Genomic DNA, 15,305 nt, shown 5'->3' on the forward strand with positions numbered 1-15,305 from the left:
TTTTTTTTTTTTTTTTTTTTTTTTTTTTTTGACTTTTTTGACTCTTTTTTGGTTAGGATCTTACTCTGTAGCCTAACATGAAACTTACCATGTAGTCCTGGCTGGCCTCAAACTCATGGCAATCCTCCTGCCTCAGTCTTCAGATGCTGGGAGTTGTGCATCACCATATTCAGCTCCTATTTATCATTAGAAGAAAAGGAGTTTACAGTCATTCTTTATCTTTTCCCTTCCTTCTCCCTTCTTCCTTTATTTTCTTTTTTCTGTCTTTATGTAAGACAGATTCTTGCTATGTAGCTCTTGCTAGCCTCAAACTCCAGGTGCCAGAATTGTGTCACCATGCTTAGATTAGCCATATTTTTTGGTTTATACTTTCTTCTAAAATTATATTTTTGGGGCTAGGTATGATGTTGTTTACCCATAACTACAGTCTCACAGTGAAACCATGTTCCTATGACTGGGTAACTCAGACTATTAATTAATGGCAAATTCTGTAAAACAGATGAGATTACTTAGTTTGCCAGTAACTTACATTTGAGCCTACTATTAAAGGCACATCATTAATACCATGCAGTTTAGGAAATGGAAGCAAACTGACTTGTAATTTGAAGTAAATATGAAATAAATATAGATTAGAACTCCTTTAATTTCCTGGAACTTTAAAAGTTGTCTTGCTATAATAAAGTTTTAGAAAGCAGAAAAGTGACCCCTCTAAAGTAAAGTCTAAAGTGAAGCTTTTGGACTCAAGAATTTAAAAAGAGAGGTTTCATGCATCCGGGTCATTTTTTACTTTCCAATCCTCTGAAGTCTGGTAAAAGGTCTGGGCTAATGTCTGGGCTAAGTCGATACTAGGAACAAGGCAGGATGAGCACAAACACAGACAGACTGGAAGAGGAAAGAAGCCGCTGACCGTGCTGTCGAGAGTGAGCACTGACTGGGTCTCCCCTAGAGCTGTGGAAATGGCATCTTGTGTACAGGCTGAAGCCGCCTTCGGTGGCTTTGCATGCGAGCTTGCATGCAGGAATGAACGCCTTGTCTGTTGGTCCCCAGCTGCTGAGACAGTCACCTGTTCTATCCCTGAGAGTGTGCCCATAGACATCACGGTGAAGCTGATGGTCTGCCTGGTGCATCTCAACATCCTCGAGCCACTCAACGTAAGTAGCACGGGGGCCACGCCCGCCGCATAAGCACTGTAAGATCCTTCCTGTTGAGCCCGCGGTCTCCGTCAGATGACTAGAAATTACAATGAGACCTTAGATTTTCACATTTCTTAGTGACGGGGAGGGCACGGTAAATGTCACATTACTTCCATAGGAAGGACTCATAAAAGCAGAGCGTTTTGGAATTGGACTTGGAATAATTTTTTTTAATTTTTTATGATTTATTTATCTTTATGTACATTGGTCTGAAGGTGTCAGATCCCCTGGAACTGGATTTTCAGACAATTGTGAGATGCCATATGGGTGCTGGGAATTTAACTCAGGTCCTCTAGAAGAGCAGTCAGTGCTCTTAACCGCTGAGCCATTTCTCCAGCCCTGGAATAATTTTCTTTTAAAATGAGAACAAGATTAGAAGTTGTGGTTAGCCCCTAGGCAGTCTATAATTGCCATATCTGCTCTCTGTTTCTGACTTTGGAACAAGTATTTCATTGAATAAAAAATGTATTGGGCATCTGCTTTGTTGACCTTTGGATAAGGTATTGAGTAAAACAAACCTTCCCTTCTCTGGTAGATCATTTGTTATAAGAGATTAAATACATTCATAAAATATGTAAGTTATTGAGTGGTGAAAAGTGTTCTGAAGAAAAAGAAATCTACAGAATGGAGGAGTGGGAGAAAGCCGTAGGGATCTCCTGAGAAGGTGATGACTACAGGATGGAGGAATGGGAGAAGGCCGTAGGGGACCCCTGAGAAGGTGCCATCTGAGCAGGAGCTGAGGGAGTGGCTCTTCAGACTCCCGAAATTGCAGGGAGCCGAAGGCACAGACTTGATTGCTGTTTAGAGAACGCACTCCCCAGTGAGCTCACTTCCTAGCCACTGGCCCTTTAATAGGCCCACGCAGCCATGAGTGAATGACTGAGTGAGTCAGAAATAGAGAAATGACCAGTGAGCTGTTTTTGTTAGTCCTTGCTGCTTTTTTGGCTTATGTCATGTAGCTGATGAAGAACGTGGTTATTTACAGTGAGGGTTTAACTCTGGTTTTTTGGGGTTAGCCTCTCTTGACAACACTGGTGGAACAGAACCCTGAAGATATGGGCGACCTCTATCTGGATGTGGCTGAAGCCTTTCTGGATGTGGGTGAATACAACTCTGCACTTCCCCTGCTCAGCGCGCTGGTCTGCTCTGAAAGATACAACCTTGCAGTGGTTTGGCTTCGGCATGCAGGTAACGCTTCAGCTGTGGAGGAAACTGTTTTAGGCCTCCATTCCCAACACGGTACATTATAACATAGAATATCCGTGCCAGTAGTTCCGGTTTCGTGTAGCTGGGAGACTGGTTTGTACCGCCCGCGGTAGTCTTGCTAGATTACCAAGTGTCAGCACCCTTGAGCCATCGCTGATGTGGGTGACCTCAAAGCCACAGAGTTCTCTCTAGAGGACAGTAAATTTACCTAATGACGTTGACTTTGCAGGAAATTGGAGGGTGATAACGTAAGAAAGCTGACATGCCCCTTAAACACCTGTCCTTCACTTGCCGTAATCACGCATTATAGAACTGTATTATCAGATAGGAACAACATTATTTTTAAAGAGTTTTTATAAATGTATGTTTAATGTTATTTGAAGGGAAATAGTTGATGTGCTTTTCCATGATATTTGAGCCCCCGTGCTCAAGATTAACCTATTGTTTTATTTTATTGTGATTAAATCCATAGTAGTCTGAAAATAAGTTATTCAGAGTAGAGAAAAACCACTTAAGAAAGCAACCAGATCTCCTAGACATACAAAAATAGAAGATAATCTGCTAGGATGCCCTAAGTAAAAAAGATTAAAGGCTGGGCCTGGCGGTGCACACCTGGGGAACAAAGGCAGGCGGACTTCTCTGCGTTTGAGGCCAGCCTGGTCTACAAGTTAACTCTAGGCCAGCCAGGGCTACATCGTGAGACCCTGTCTCAAACAAACAGACAAGCAAAAAAAAGTCCCAAAAGAAAAAACAAACAAAAAGACATTAACAGAACAGTTTTCATTTAATATTAGAAAGTTGTAACAAGTATTGAGAGAAGCAAGTCCTCTGTAACTGGAGAAGAAATAGTTGGCCTCAAAGAACATGGCTCACATCACAGGTGGGATCTAGGAAAAGTCTCGTTATTAAGAGAACGTTTTTCGCCCACTGGTGGTGGTGCACGCCTCTTAGTCCCAGCACTTGGGAGGCAGAGGCAGGCAGATCTCTGTGAGTTCGAGACCAGCCTGGTCTACAAGAGCTAGTTCCAGGACAGGCTCCAAAGCTACAGAGAAACCTTGTCTCTAAAACCAAAAACAAGCAAGCAAAAAAGAGAAAATTTTCTATTTTGAAGAGTAGACATGAATGTTATAATACCTTTAAACCAAGCCACTTTTGTGGGGTTTGTAAAGGAGCCGTGGTACACTAGGGCTGCCCCGTGATCAGCAGTAGACGCTTGGAAATCCTTTCTCGTCCTGATGGTGTTGATTGCTGCTTTTTCCATTTTGAAGCCATGCAGCTTAAAGTTAGTGAATTGCGTCTGTCAGCTGAGTTGTAGTGGAAATTAAAGCTGCGGTCATCTAAACCTCAGGGAAGCCCACTGAAGGATTTGATAGCTGTGGCGTCGCGTGAGCTAACTAACTGGGACAACGAGTAGGAGATGCCGTCATGGTGGCCCAGTCATGTCGCCATGCTAGTTTGTTCTCGAGAGTTAGCCGGCCGCGGTGGCCGGGAGACATTGGAGGAAACAGTTCGAAGAGGACACTTCGGAGGTCATCTGAGGAGGTGTGGGCTGGTGGTAGTGGAGCTGCTAGAACAGAGAGGACAGGAGAGAAGACAGACTTCTCAGAGCGTGCCTCCGAGTTCAGATGCCTGAGCGTAGTGGATAAGGGGGAGGTAGTTAATATTGGGGGTTTACAAAACCAGGGAACCCAGTAACAGTGTGAGTGAAGTGGTTATGGGGGTATAGAGAGGTGAGCACTGGGGAGTCACCTCTCCATGGGCTCGTGATGCCGTGTGAGAGGAGAGAGCTAGCTTACTGTTGCCAGTACCCTGGATTTTATAAAATCCTAATCTAAGATACATAGACAGTTAATGCTGTCAGCAGTCACTGTGCCGTAACAAGTCTGTGGATTAAGTCGGCTCTCGGCATGTTAAGATGTTTCCTGTGGTATGACCGGAGTGTATGTTATTATATAACATTCAAAATGCCAGTGAGGACATGGGGAATGCTAAAAACAGCACCCAGTGAGGAAAGACTCATCAAGTTGAATCTAGACTCTGACTACATCCTTGACGCAGTTTAGTTCTGAGGCCAGGCCTGGTGTCTAGCTCACCCCATAGAGTGCTTGCCTTGTATGCATAAGGCTCTGGCTTTGATCTTTACCACCAGGGAAGAGATCAGTAGAATGGCCAGTTTTCAAACAGTTAACAGAGTAGGAGGGAGACTATAGTCGGGGTATATCGTTTATAATAAATAAATTATAATAAAGAATAAATTTTTTAGACAAGGAAAAATAATACGAACAATATTACAGTTTTCTTATGTTTCTCTAACAGTTTAAAAAAAAAAGATTTATTTATTATGAATACAATATTCTGCCTGCATGTGTCCTGCACCCCAGAAGAGGGCACCAGATCTCATTATAGATGGTTGTGAGCCACCATGTGGTTGCTAGGAATTGAACTCAGGACCTCTGGAAGAAGAGTCAGTGCTCTTAACCGCTGAGCCATCTCTCCAGCCCCAACTCTAACAGTTCTTTAAAGCAGTAAAATCCTGCCAGGGGAGAAAGTGTGAATGGTACTCAGGCTCGGAGGCCGGGGCGAGAAGGTTGAAAATTTGAGAGCCGTCTATACTACATAGTGAGACTATCTCAGAAAGTAAAACAAAAGAAAATAAATTACTAATTAAATTTGAAAAGCAATAGTTTTGTCCAGTTTACAACTTGAGAATTAACCATCTTTATTTTACCATCCTAGAATGTTTGAAGGCCTTGGGCTACATGGAGCGCGCTGCCGAGAGCTATAGCAAAGTGGTTGATCTGGCCCCACTCCACTTGGATGCAAGAATCTCACTTTCCATCCTCCAGCAGCAGCTGGGTCGTCCCGAGAAAGCCCTGGAAGCTCTGGAGCCGATGTATGACCCGGACACATTAGCCCAGGAAGCCAATGCCGCACAGCAGGTAGGCCATGCCTCTGGGCTCTGTTTTTACGGCTACTGCCGAAATGTTTTGTTTAGTGTGTTCATTTAGTGGGATTTGTTTGTGTTGACATGTGTGTTGTATGTACTAGTAGCATGAGTGTGTCTGCTTGGAGGTCAGAGGCAGATGACGTGTGTTGTATGTAGTAGTTAGTGCGGATGTTGCATGTTGGAGGTCAGAGGCAGATGGTCTGTGTGTTGTATGTAGTATTTAGTGTGGATGTTGCATGTTGGAGGTCAGAGGCAGATGTCAGGTATCCTTCCTAGGTCTCCCCACATATGTTGTATGTTGACACAGTCTCTCACTGAACTTGAAGCTCTCATTGCTTCTGCTGGCCAGCGAGCTTCCGCCTCTGTGCCATGTGCTGGGTTCTGGGGTCTCCATTTCCCTAGCCTCCAAACTGAGTGGTTTTGAAAAACAGTTTCGTCTTAAGTTTTAGTCATTTTTATTAAGTATAAATTATAGCTTCTAAAGTAATAGGTTTTGATTTTATCATAAAACAAATGTTCATAGTCTAGTTTCTTAAACAAAAAACAAACCTTATTTCTTCAAATAAAACCATTTTCGTCAGCTCCATCTCAGCAGTCCCTGTCGTGTGCTTGCTTCTCTAGGAACTGAAGCTGCTGCTTCACCGGTCTACGCTGTTATTCTCTCAAGGGAAAATGTACGGTTACCTGGACACCTTACTAACCATGCTGGCCATGCTGCTGAAGGTGGGGAGTGACTTTTCTTTACATTAGCCTTGCTCATTTTAAAAATGTTTAAACAGAATGACAGCTATGTAATCATCCCTCTGTATTAAACAGTTTAAAGAGAAAAGCAGGTGAATACAAGACTTAGAATTTAGTGATATAAGACTAGAAATTCTTTTATAACAGGGATTTACTCCGGGGCCTTGCATATGTTAGGCAAGTACTCTCCTATTGAGCTATATCCAGCCCCAAGATTGGTAATATAAGCTTGATTGTAGAAAGACTGAAATAAAATCTTTAGGTCTACTTACCTTGAAACATGGGAACTCAAGAATTCCCGCTTTTTAGCCCCACAGACAGTAGTATGTATGTATGTACTAAAATGGGTCATTTTGAGAAAATGTACCTGTTTGCACATCCATTCTGAATCTTTTTTTGTTGTTGTTGTTGTTGTTTTGTTTTTGAGACAGGGTTTCTCTATAGCTTTGGAGTCTCTTCTAGAACTTGCTCTGTAGACCAGGCTGGCCTCGAACTCACAGAGATCCGCCTGCCTCTGCCTCCCGAGTGCTGGGATTAAAGGAGTGTGAGTCTGTTTTTGCAGGGAAGAGACATGCATTTCCTCTCCCTCTCCTGCTCTGCATGTCATAGTGAGCTGACAGTGTCCCCTGATAATGTGTCTGTAGTGACAGAAATTCCTTTGATAAGAAAAATAGATCAATTCATTCTACTTGTAGGCATTTAAAATGTGGAGTCATTTGCTGGCGTGAGTTCAGCCCGGTTTGTGGTACTCGTGGGTCGTCAGTCTTCCTAAGTTACTGGCTAAGAAGCGGCTTATCTTTCATTCAGGTCGCAATGAACAGAGCCCAGGTTTGTTTGATATCCAGTTCCAAATCTGGAGAAAGGCATCTCTACCTTATTAAAGTGTCAAGAGATAAAATATCAGACAACAATGAACAGGAAACATCAAATTATGATGCAAAAGGTAATCGTTTCATTTGTTTTACATAAAACTTGACTGAATGAAAAAGACTGAGGTAAAGCCTGATAACCTAGAGGAAATGAAAATTATAATCGTCTGCCAGGAATAACCAACTCATTGTTGTCGAAAAGACAACTGCAAACACTTAAATATTAAAAGCAAAATATCCACTGGATGCTTCTCTGAAAAACATAAAAGTGAAACAGTTTTGACCTTTTATGAAGAAAATTACCCTGTGAAGATTAGATGTCCAGTGACTGTGATCACATTGCTTCTGTTGTGTTGAATCTTTTTATGACAAAGGTAGCGGTCACAGGAATTCTCTGCAGGTGAATGTCAGTGACCCTCCAAGTCACCGGACTTTAAAGACATCTAGCTGGGGTGTTGAGTGCAGTGGTTACCCAGAGAAAGACCCTTAGATACTGGAGACGGCAGTCTGGGGGTGACTGCATTTTAGCTAACACAGCATTGATTAACTGTGAGTCAGGAGCGCTCAGATGCCCACGACCTGCTGTCTCCTCAGTTCGTGGGTTCTGGGTTTAATCCAGAAGCTTCTCATGGCATGTAGTTTGGACGTTTCCCTAAATTATTTTTCTGCATGTAAAACCTAGCTTTTTCCTTCCTCATTTCAGGTCTGCTGGCTTTTCTTAGTTTGGTAAGATTACTAATTTGATCTTAGTGGTGATGGCATCAGATTGGATGTCTTTATGTAGCATGAACATTATGTAGGGTCAACCCAGGCCCTGCACATGCTGGGCAGGTTCCACCAAAGGTCCTCCCTGTCCTGCATGCAGCTCTGCATTCTGTATTTTCACATAGAATTTTCTTAGGGTTATTCTGCTCTCTGTGTAGCTGGTGTGGAGAATGCACACTAGTCCACTGGAAAGCAGTCTATACTATATCAGGTTTTTTTTTTTTTAAAGATTTATTTATTATGTATACAACTTTCTGCCTCCATTTATACCCACACGCTAGAGGACAGCGCCAGATCTCTTTACAGATGGTTGTGAGCCACCATGTGGTTGCTGGGAATTGAACTCAGGACCTGTGGAAGAGCAGACAGTGTGCTCTTAACCACTGAGCCATCTTTCCAGCCCCCAGGTTATTTCTTTATATTCTGGTCTTCATACATAGATCAGTCCATGTTTTCATTGTTTAACATGGATTACCAGAGTAGTTGGTAGCTCAGACTCTACAAATCTTTTTGCCTTTCTTTTCCTCTCCCCCTCCATCCGTTTTTCTTTTTCAGTGTTAGGGATTGAACTGAGGGACCAACGCAAGCTAGGCAAGCCATCTGCTACTGAGTTGTGTTCACCAGCCCAAGTCCTGATTGGTTTCCATTGTCTCGTTCTAGCAATATTTGCTGTGCTCACGAGTGTCTTGCCCAAAGATGACTGGTGGAACCTTCTCTTGAAGGCCATCTACACCTTGAGTGACTTAGCCCGGTTCCAGGAAGCCGAGCTGCTCGTGGACTCCTCACTGGAGTACTACTCGTTCTATGACGACAGGCAGAAGCGGAAGGAGCTGGAGTACTTAGGTCTGTCTGCTGCTATTCTGGACAAGAATTTCAGAAAGGCCTATGACTACATCAGGTGACTTTCCAGTCTTTTAATCATATTTCAGAAATATCCGTGTGTGTGCCTGAGTGTATGTCTGTGCACCACTGTGCAGGAGCTCATGGAGCTCAGAAGAGGGCACCAGATCCCCTGGAACTGGAGCTACACATGGCTGGCAGCCAGCATGTGGGTGCTGGGAACTTGATTCTCTGCCAAAGCTGATGGTGCTCTTAACCACTGAGCCATCTCCACCCCTCAGTAGTATTTTAAGTCTATTTTCCGATACCACCTGTGTACTTACTTGACTTAGGCTCCTACATCAGAAATTAATAAGCTGTTTTGTTCCCGATGCTCCTGTGGCCCGTGGCTCAGTTCACTGCTGATTCTTAGGTGAACTTTACAGCTGGAGTTCTCAGGTTCAGGCCCCTGACATTTCCTGGTTTGTGACATCAGGCTTGTGGTTTAACCTCTCCTTCCAGGATCCCATTTGTAAAAGGGCATCCTACTGTCATTAGGGTTAAATGGCTTATTGTATCTAAAGCCTTTCACAGTGCCTGGAGCGCTATGTTTATCAGTCACTGCTACGGTTCTCTGGCGACAGGAAGCTGGAAGGCAGGTACAGCAAGCTGCCAGACGTTTTACATTGAGAGATGTTTTTCAACATCAAAAACAAGATAAAAGCTACCTTAAGCAGTATTTTCTAGGGAACAAGATCTCTCATCGTATAAGCAGCTTTGCTTTTCCTTAGGGGGACAGCACTAAAGGTTTTTATTAAACTTGCTGACTTCTACATTCTTTCCCTACCCTTTTCGTCCTGCTGCAGGGTGATGGTGATGGAAAACGTCAACAAACCCCAGCTCTGGAATATCTTCAACCAAGTCACCATGCACTCCCAAGACGTAAGACATCATCGCTTCTGCCTCCGTCTGATGCTGAAAAACCCAGAAAATCATGCTCTGTGCGTTCTAAATGGACACAACGCATTTGTATCTGGGAGCTTCAAACACGCACTTGGTAAGTGTGCTGACACCTGATTGTCGGCATGGGGTCAAGGGCCAGGCTTCTGCTCTGGAGCAGAGCTGCCTGGGTTTCAAATAGCCTCTTTCCCATGCAGAGCAGACCATAAACAGACGTAAGAACCTATCGTAGAGATTATTTTGGACATTCAGTGAGTTAATATAAAGAAATCTTTAAAACAAAGTCTGCTATGTAAGAGTGCTTCTAAGTACAAATAATAATCTTGAGAACGTTTTGTTATTTTTCTTTAGAGGTTAGGTCCAAGGTCAGCAGGTATTCCTGCTTAGGGTTAGAAGTCATCACCTGGCAACCGTGTGCACACATGCGCATGCCCACATGAACACTGTCACACACCACACACATTCTCCCTTTACTTTGCAAACAGATTTAAGGTCATAGATTATCATACTGCTAAATTATTTTAGAAGTATTATTCTATGTAGAAATGTCTATCTCGGCTCAAGTTACTCTATCATCAAGATATACTTATGAGGATACTTCCAATAGTGGTGTACATTGCGGTCTGGCCTCTCTCTCCCCAGGGCAGTATGTGCAAGCCTTCCGTGCCTGCCCCAGCGAGCCCCTGTACAACCTCTGCATCGGCCTCACCTTCATCCACATGGCGTCTCAGAAGTATGTGCTCAAGAGACACGCTCTGACCGTGCAGGTAACTCGGTAGACTCCCGCACCTGAGTGCGTGTATGTAATGCCTTTCGAAAAACCTATTTCAAAAGTAAATGCCCGCTTGATAAAAGTGTTGGGAACACTCAGCACCGATTCCTGTGCTCCAGACTCATGGGACTCAGCATAATGTCACACTGAAGATGAAGGCTGATTTCCAGCAGGTAGTGAGCATGTGCAGTAAGATTGCTGCAGCTGTAGGAGAATCTGCAGGATTTAGCAGGGTAGTGACCATGTACAGTAAGATCACAGTGGCTATAGGTAGAATCTACAGGATTTTGAATTGGGTCCTTTTATGCTCTCTGGAGGCTCCTGTCTGAGGTCCTAAGGACTCATTTGATTAGTTTTGTGTGCCTGCTCACATCTGTGCAGGTGAAGCCACACACACACACACACACACACACACACACACACACACACACACGTACGTGTGTGTGTGTGTATGTGTAGAAGCTAGCGGTTAAATTGGAGATCTTACAGTCTTTCACCTTCCTTTTCCACAATGTTCCTTGAGCCTTGGTAGTGTTTTGTAGATATTTTCCCTGGGACTGGGCTCCACTCTACATTTTAATTGGTGGAGGTTTTTCCTAGTGGTCTCTGTTGCAAAGAAAATGCTCCTTGATGAAGAGGGAAGACTACTCATCTGTGTGGTTAGGAATCGTGCTGGCTTTAGTAAAGGAGTGGTTGTAGATCCTCCTCTAATAGCAATGAGTAGCTGGCTAGGTTTCCAGTACCAGGCATGGCTTTCCTCTTGTCAGGTGGATCTTAAGTACAGGTAGAGAGCGGGGAGTGACCACCAAGGTGTGCCCCTTCAGGGTTCTCAAGCCATGGTGGACATTGATATGATTCGTAGTATCATAGCTGTAGGAATGGTGGTTGCCTCCCTCCTTTGGAAGCTTGCATGGTGCCTTCTGGTGCCATGAAACCCAGTTGTCAGGGAGGGGACAGTGGTCTTCCAGCTCAGGGTGTCAAGGCCTGTTTCTCAAGTCCATGGTGTCTTTACCAATAGGGACTGTCCTTCCATTTTGGGGTCAACCGCGGGCAGCAGCAATAGGCTGTATGCTTTGGGAGTCTCCTGAGTAGTCTGGGCCGACAGCTCAAAGGAGGACTTCTTATCTGGTATTGGGGTTTTTAGTCTTTGGCCCTTTGAAGGCAGACCAGATAAATCCATTAAAATTATATATAGAGAGAATTACATGCATTACAGTTGTTTTAAAAGGCAGATTTTTCTTGTGGCTCATTCTTTCCTTTCCTCCATTTCTTTCTGTACTTCCCCCTCTCAGCCCTAGAGCCCCGTTATCCCATCCCCCTCAGGTCCTCTTACCCTCTTCCCTCCTGTATCTCCCTGGTCAGATCGCCGGTGCCCTGCCGTTCATCCCTCCTCTCTTCTCACCACCGTCCCCTCATCTAGCAGTGGTCTCACTTTATTTTCCCAATTTCTGTAGTTGCTCCAGGCCCTGTGCTCATTTCTGAGGATGTGGAGTTAGGAGCCTCCAGTACGAGAGAACACGTGATGTTTGTCTTTGGGTCTGGGTCCATACACTGACCTGCAGAGATCCGGGTTCCATTTTCTTTTCAGCCAAGTAGCATTCTATCGTGTGTGTGTCACATTTCTTCATCATTTGTCGTTGTAGGGTGTTAGGTTGTAGGGCGTTAGGTTGTACCCACCCCCAGCTTTTCTGAGCAGCAGTCATCTGGAGCAGTAGCTAGAGCGCATGGGAGGTTATTTTTAGCTTGAGAATTCTACACACTGATTTCCATAGTGGATGCACAAGTTTCCAGTCCTACAGTAGTGAATGGAGGGTCTCTTCTTGCATCCTCTCGTTTCTTGTGATGGGTTATCTCTCGGCCATTCTTCTTTTCTTTGAGAACTCTCTGTTCAGGTCTTGAATGGTGATGTGTGTCTATATTCTAGATGTTAATCTTGTCAGATGTACAGCTGTGCAGAGACTTCAGTTTTAGGAGGTCCCCCTTGTCTGTAGCATGATTCCCTGCGTCAGTGGCACGTTGGTGGTGTATAACCAGACTGACGTGCCCGGACTTCTTCAGTGTGCTGCCCTTGGGTGGGTAGCGATACAAGGTGAGCATGCTCAACCGTCCTTTTCTTTTCGGTAGGGCTTCTCCTTCCTTAATCGATACCTCAGCATACGTGGGCCTTGCCAGGAATCCTTCTACAATTTGGGCCGTGGCCTCCATCAGCTGGGACTGACTCACCTTGCAATCCACTATTACCAGAAGGCTCTGGCACTCCCTCCGCTCGTGGTAGAGGTAATGTGCACATGGCTTTATTCCACATTCTGCTGTAGTCCAAGGGTCTAGACATAGTGTATATAGTACAATTTATGTTTGGGGTCAGGTGTAGTGATACATTATCAACAATCTCATGGGAAACCAAGCAAGATCTCAAGCCAAAGGCCATCTCAGGCCACAGAAAGATCTTGTCTCAAGTTTTTTTTTTTTTGTAATGTATTTATATTTAGGCTTAGCAGCAAGAGACTGTGGCATCCTGGCCTTGTGGTCTGACCCTGTGCACATGCGGTTGTGACCTTTGGCATCCTTTTCAGTTATGCAGAGGTAGCTCCTGTGTCTTCCAGTAGGAGCTGCCACTTGTGAATTCCAAGTATCAGTGTATACTGTTCAATTCTGAGTTCCACAACAACCCGTTTCATGAGAACAACCAAACAACCCTTTTTTGTATGTGGGGGTTCATATGATTGCAAGCGCGTGTATACCAAAGCGTGTGTGTGGGGTCCCGAGACCAGCCTCGCGTTGGGCCTCGCCGTCCACCTTGTCTGAGGTGGAGTCTGTCTGTTGTGAGCCGCTGTGCACTGCAGAGGCAAGTCCTGGAGGTCTGTCCTCGGGCTGCCACGCTTGCCCAGCTCCTCACACAGACGGAGGCCACTGTCAACATAGTTTTTGAAGTTTGACACTTTAATTCCTCGCACACTGAGCAGCAGCATTTGTTTTGGCCTCCATCAGTGAAAGGGAACTTTGAACACAGCAAGGGAACTGCCCAAGTTTTCAGACCCCTGCTAGGAACTCTTGACAAGCTCCCAGTGGGGCTCCCGACCGCGTGTGGTGCCATTTACTGACTCAGAATTTGTCTCTTCTACTATGACTGGTAAGACTTTTCAGTTGCTTAGACATTTGACAAAACCGTGACTATACTCCTGAATCAGTGTAGATCTGTAGGTCCAAGGTATTCTGTTTTTAGTATTATATGATTTTAAGTCATTTTGGAAAAGTACAGAAGACAGTTGGAAATAAGATACTCATTGTCTTTTCTCCCAGGGCATAGAAGCTGACCAGTTAGACCTTCGGAGAGACATTGCCTACAACATGTCTCTCATCTATCAGAGCAGCGGGAACACGGCCATGGCTCAGAGGCTTCTGTACACCTACTGTGTCATATAAGCCCGCAGACCGAGAGAGGTGCGGGGACCCGTGTCTTCTAGTGAGACTTTCCAGATGGTGCTGTCCTCACAGCCATAGCGGTGAGGCTGGGGTGGGGCTCAGCTCTAGAGTGCCTGATTACTGTATGCACGAGGCCCCAGATTCGAGCCACAAGCCTTTAGAAACCAAAACATTGTTTGCAGTGTTACCATTCCCGTGAGGGTGTGCAGAGTACTCTGTTACCTCTCTTCAGCGTTCTACAGAAAATTATTCCCAGTGCTGAAACGGACACAGTCTCTGAGACAGTTGGAACCGAACGTTATTTTTCCATTTAGTGTCTGCTAAGCTCCTGTGTGGGAGACAGATGTGTTGTCCTCGAGGCATTGCAGAGTCCACTGCTGAGAATCAGCATGAGTACAGCTGTTTTATCTACTTATTTTCTTGTGCAGTCTATCGAACCCAGGTCTGGTACCATGCTAAGCAAGCAAGTGCTCTACCACTGAGCTACATGCTCAGCCTTACAGTTCAAGTGTGAACATACGTGAACATACAGTCTCTGCAGGGAACAATTCCTGCATTTCTGGACAGTGTCATTGCTGTCCAAATACACAGCAAAGGAGGGAGCTTACTAAAGAAGAAGCAGATTTGGATTCTTACAGTGATGTAATTACTTACAGCCATCACCTAACAACTAATTAAGATGCTTTTATAGGAAGACAATGAATCGATTCATTTCACATTCATTTGTGAGTATGTTAGTTTTAGAGCATGAGCCTTGGGCCTGCGCTTAATTCGAAGCCCAGCACGCCAAGGAAAAACAGTCAGTGCATCTGGCTTCCCAGTGGAGAGAAGTGGTCATCTTACCATGTTCACGTACTAGTTAGTACATGTGCATCCCAGTGCAGGTCACTCCCAGGCAACTACAGATTGCGGAAGCTGGACATTTGAAATAAAGGGTTGATAAAGTTTCAAGATATTTTATGTCATTGCATGTTGTTGAATCTCAGATCAAAACATGTGCTAGATATACTGTTTCAATAAAAAGAGCTTCTGTGGAAATGCTGTAATGTATGATTGATTCTAGAACCAATCCAGTGTTGAGATTGAAGGTTAAAATACAACGGAGACTTTTTCAGGAGTTCTCACCCCTCTTTGTACTGTATATTCAACTTCCTGAGAAGCAGAGTTTGTATATAATTAGGAAATGCATCTTGTATTCTGTATGTATCTACATATAAATAAATCCTTTTTAAAATTTTGTTTGTGCGTGTGTTCGCTGGTGTTTTGCCTGCAGGTGTGTCTGTGTGAGGGTGTCAGGTCCTCTAGAACTGGAGTTACGGACAGTTGTGAGCTGCCATGTGGGTGCTGGGAATTGAACCTGGGACCACTGGAAGAACAGACAATGCTCTTAACTGTGGAGCCGTGTCTCCAGCCCCATACATTCTATTCTGAGATTTTACCTTCTAAAAAATTTCATTTCATGCCATTGAGTAATAACGATAAGGCTAACTATTCATGACTGATAAATTTAGGTCTCGGAATCCTATCTGTGCATTCTGTATGTAGTTTCTCTTATGAACCACCACGTATAGAGTTCTCTGAACAGCAAACTGGAGGAAAGAGATTGGGGT

General features: G+C 44.3%; 1 protein-coding gene across 1 annotated transcript in view; it reads left to right on the forward strand.

Annotated features, from left to right (window-relative positions):
* The window catches only part of Gtf3c3 (general transcription factor IIIC subunit 3), a 30,577-nt gene extending 15,644 nt beyond the window's left edge, over positions 1-14,933 (forward strand). Inside the window, exons 8-17 of the mRNA XM_050159164.1 lie at positions 816-1,151; positions 2,210-2,381; positions 5,136-5,338; positions 5,968-6,069; positions 6,895-7,030; positions 8,382-8,619; positions 9,407-9,597; positions 10,143-10,267; positions 12,397-12,549; positions 13,573-14,933. Of these exons, the coding sequence (XP_050015121.1) occupies positions 816-1,151; positions 2,210-2,381; positions 5,136-5,338; positions 5,968-6,069; positions 6,895-7,030; positions 8,382-8,619; positions 9,407-9,597; positions 10,143-10,267; positions 12,397-12,549; positions 13,573-13,695 (1,779 nt within the window). The 3' untranslated portion in view covers positions 13,696-14,933. The remainder of the gene's footprint in view (positions 1-815; positions 1,152-2,209; positions 2,382-5,135; positions 5,339-5,967; positions 6,070-6,894; positions 7,031-8,381; positions 8,620-9,406; positions 9,598-10,142; positions 10,268-12,396; positions 12,550-13,572) is intronic.
* The last annotated feature ends 372 nt before the right edge of the window (positions 14,934-15,305 follow it).

The sequence above is a fragment of the Alexandromys fortis genome, unplaced genomic scaffold (assembly GCF_014885135.2).
Source record: "Alexandromys fortis isolate MF-2015 unplaced genomic scaffold, M_Fortis_MF-2015_v1.1 scaffold_65, whole genome shotgun sequence".
Taxonomy (NCBI): Eukaryota; Metazoa; Chordata; class Mammalia; order Rodentia; family Cricetidae; genus Alexandromys; species Alexandromys fortis.